The 2399-nt window shown below is 43.9% G+C and overlaps 1 protein-coding gene across 1 annotated transcript; it reads right to left on the bottom strand.

Moving 5' to 3' along the window:
- Window positions 1-1242: 1242 nt before the first annotated feature.
- Window positions 1243-2181, bottom strand: LOC142002804 (olfactory receptor 52N2-like). Its single transcript, XM_074979221.1, has one exon. The coding sequence runs from the start codon at window positions 2179-2181 to the stop codon at window positions 1243-1245; it is 939 nt and encodes a 312-aa protein (XP_074835322.1).
- Window positions 2182-2399: the final 218 nt, after the last annotated feature.

The raw sequence follows: 2399 nt of genomic DNA, 5'->3' as shown, positions 1-2399 counted from the left end.
GTATTGGTGACACAACTGGACACAGGATTCTGGGGAACCTTCAACCTTAGTCTCATGTTTAAGCTACAGTGTTATTAAAAGGTAACAATGGTAATGACAGTGCAAACAATTCACCCAGGCTAGTTCATGGAGAGCTTAGAGCAGTCGAAGGACTTAGTAATAGAGTAGAAGGATCTTGTACTGCAAGCAATTAAATCACCAGGGTGTTTCATAGAATCATAGAAGAGTAGGACTGGAAGGGACCTTGAGAGGCCATCGAGTCCAGCCCCCTGCCCTCATGGCAGGACCAAGCACTTTCTAGACCATCCCTGAAAGCCATCTATCTAACCTCTTCTTAAATAGCTCCAGTGATGGAGATTCTACCACTTCCCTTGGCAATTCGTTCCAGTGTTTGATCACCCTGACAGTTAGGAACTTTTTCCTAATGTCCAACCTGAACCTCCCCTGCTGCAATTTCAGTCCATTGCCTCTTGTTCTATCCTCAGAGGCAAGGAAGAACAAGTTCCCTCCCTCTGCCTTATGACACCCTTTTAGATACCTGAAAACTGCTATCATGTTTGGTTGCATGTTTCTCTTTCTTATCACTTTTAAAAATTCCACATGAATTCTTGAAAACTACTTTTGAAGTCTTCAACAATGCAAATAGTTAATGTCTGTTTCAAAAATTACAGCTGAAAAGCAACTGTGTGAAGTGGTCAGTACTTTGCCTTCACGTCTATGGTCATAGTTGGATACATCAGTCCCATTCACAAAAATACAGTTTTATGAGTCTCATTAAAATGCTCTAGGAGACTAGCATCAATTTCTACAGCAGTTTTTTTCTGTATTGTCACTTTCCAACTGAAATACTTAGATTACCCTCAAGACTTCCTGAAGGATTGGAAAGAGCAAAATCAGATCATTTTTCTCTAACTGGATCACTGTAAATGGAAAACTACCTTGCCTCAGAAAGCTACAGTGCCTTCTGGTGGTCTGGGAGTCATGCAAAGGCTGACAGACAAGTTGTGTAGGACTGAAGGCTGATAGTTGACAATGAAGGAGATCAGATGAATGTCAGAGTTAGGGAAGTCAGCAGCCGAGAAAGCTGTGCTTGCATGATGGAGTGATAAGGCGTGTGAGGAAGTTCTCAGACAGTAAACTTCCACAATACTGAGCTCAGCCAAACTGGGACATTAACCTTAACAAGGAGATGTTCATTACCTGCTCCTGTCACACAGGTATAAAGTAGGTGGCAATTGGCCATCACCTTCTGCAGGCGTATTTGCCCACTTTCTCACGAAGCTCCTTTGTTTTGATTCCATAAATGATAGGGTGGAACACAGGTGGGAAGAGGTAGAAGAGGTTGGCAAAGATGATGTGAACATGGGGAGCGATGCCCTGACCAAACCGCTGTGTAAGAATAGAGAAGAAGAAGAGAGTAAAAGAAGTCACTGTCACACAGATGTGGGCTGTGCAGGTGCTGAGGGCTTTCTGGTGGGCTTTCTTGGAGGAGAGTTTGAGGACGGCCCTGAATATCAGAGCATAGGACACAGCAACAAGGATCAGGTCCAACCCAATAATTACAAATGCTGTCACTAACCCATACAACCTGTTGACTGTGGTGTCCCCACACGATATCTTTGCCACAGCTATATGCTCACAGTATGTGTGAGGGATAATACGGTTGGTGCAGAATGGCTTCCAGCTCAGCAGAACAGGCAGGGGCAGAACAAAGAGAACAGCTCTTATCAAACCCACTAGCCCCAGCCTAGCTATTCGTGCATTGGTGAGGATGGTGGCATAGTTCAAAGGGTTGCATATGGCAACATAGCGATCAAAGGCCATTGTCAATAGTACTGCTGACTGCATAAGAGAAACTGTGTGAAGGAAGAACATCTGGGTGAAGCAGCCAATGACAGTAATGATTTTCAAATTGAACCAAAATATACACAGTGCCTTTGGCACGACGGACGTGGATATGCCGATATCTGTGAGTGCCAACATGCCTATCAGCAGGTACATTGGCTTGTGTAGGGCCTGATCTTTGCCTACTACAAAAATAACCATGACATTTCCCACCAGGCTGATAATGTAGAATGTAGCAAAAGGGATGGAAATCTGGATGTGGGCAGCTTCCAGGCCAAGGATTCCTGAGAGGATGAATGTTGAAGGCTCAGAGGAGGTGAGGTTGAAAGCTTCCATGAGTTGGTTGATGTTCTGATCAGTCTTAGAAATGCCGAAGATGCCTGTGAAGGGAAAGAAACACAGTCATGGGACTTACGCACTTTATAACAAATCGTACAGTAAATATTTTAGTTATTACCGATCTAGAAAGTGTGGTGAGCAATGAGATATCAACATATGTAGATGGTACCAGATTATTAGGTCATAGCGAAGTCCAGATAAGTCCTCAGAGGGCT

The sequence above is a fragment of the Carettochelys insculpta genome, chromosome 1 (genome assembly GCF_033958435.1).
Source record: "Carettochelys insculpta isolate YL-2023 chromosome 1, ASM3395843v1, whole genome shotgun sequence".
NCBI lineage: Eukaryota > Metazoa > Chordata > Testudines > Carettochelyidae > Carettochelys > Carettochelys insculpta.
This window is presented reverse-complemented; position numbering and strand designations above follow the sequence as displayed.

What these genes read in the sequence shown, in the direction of transcription:
- LOC142002804 (XM_074979221.1), bottom strand. Translation starts at nt 2,181, where the DNA reads ATGGAAGCTTTCAACCTCACCTCCTCTGAGCCTTCAACATTCATCCTC.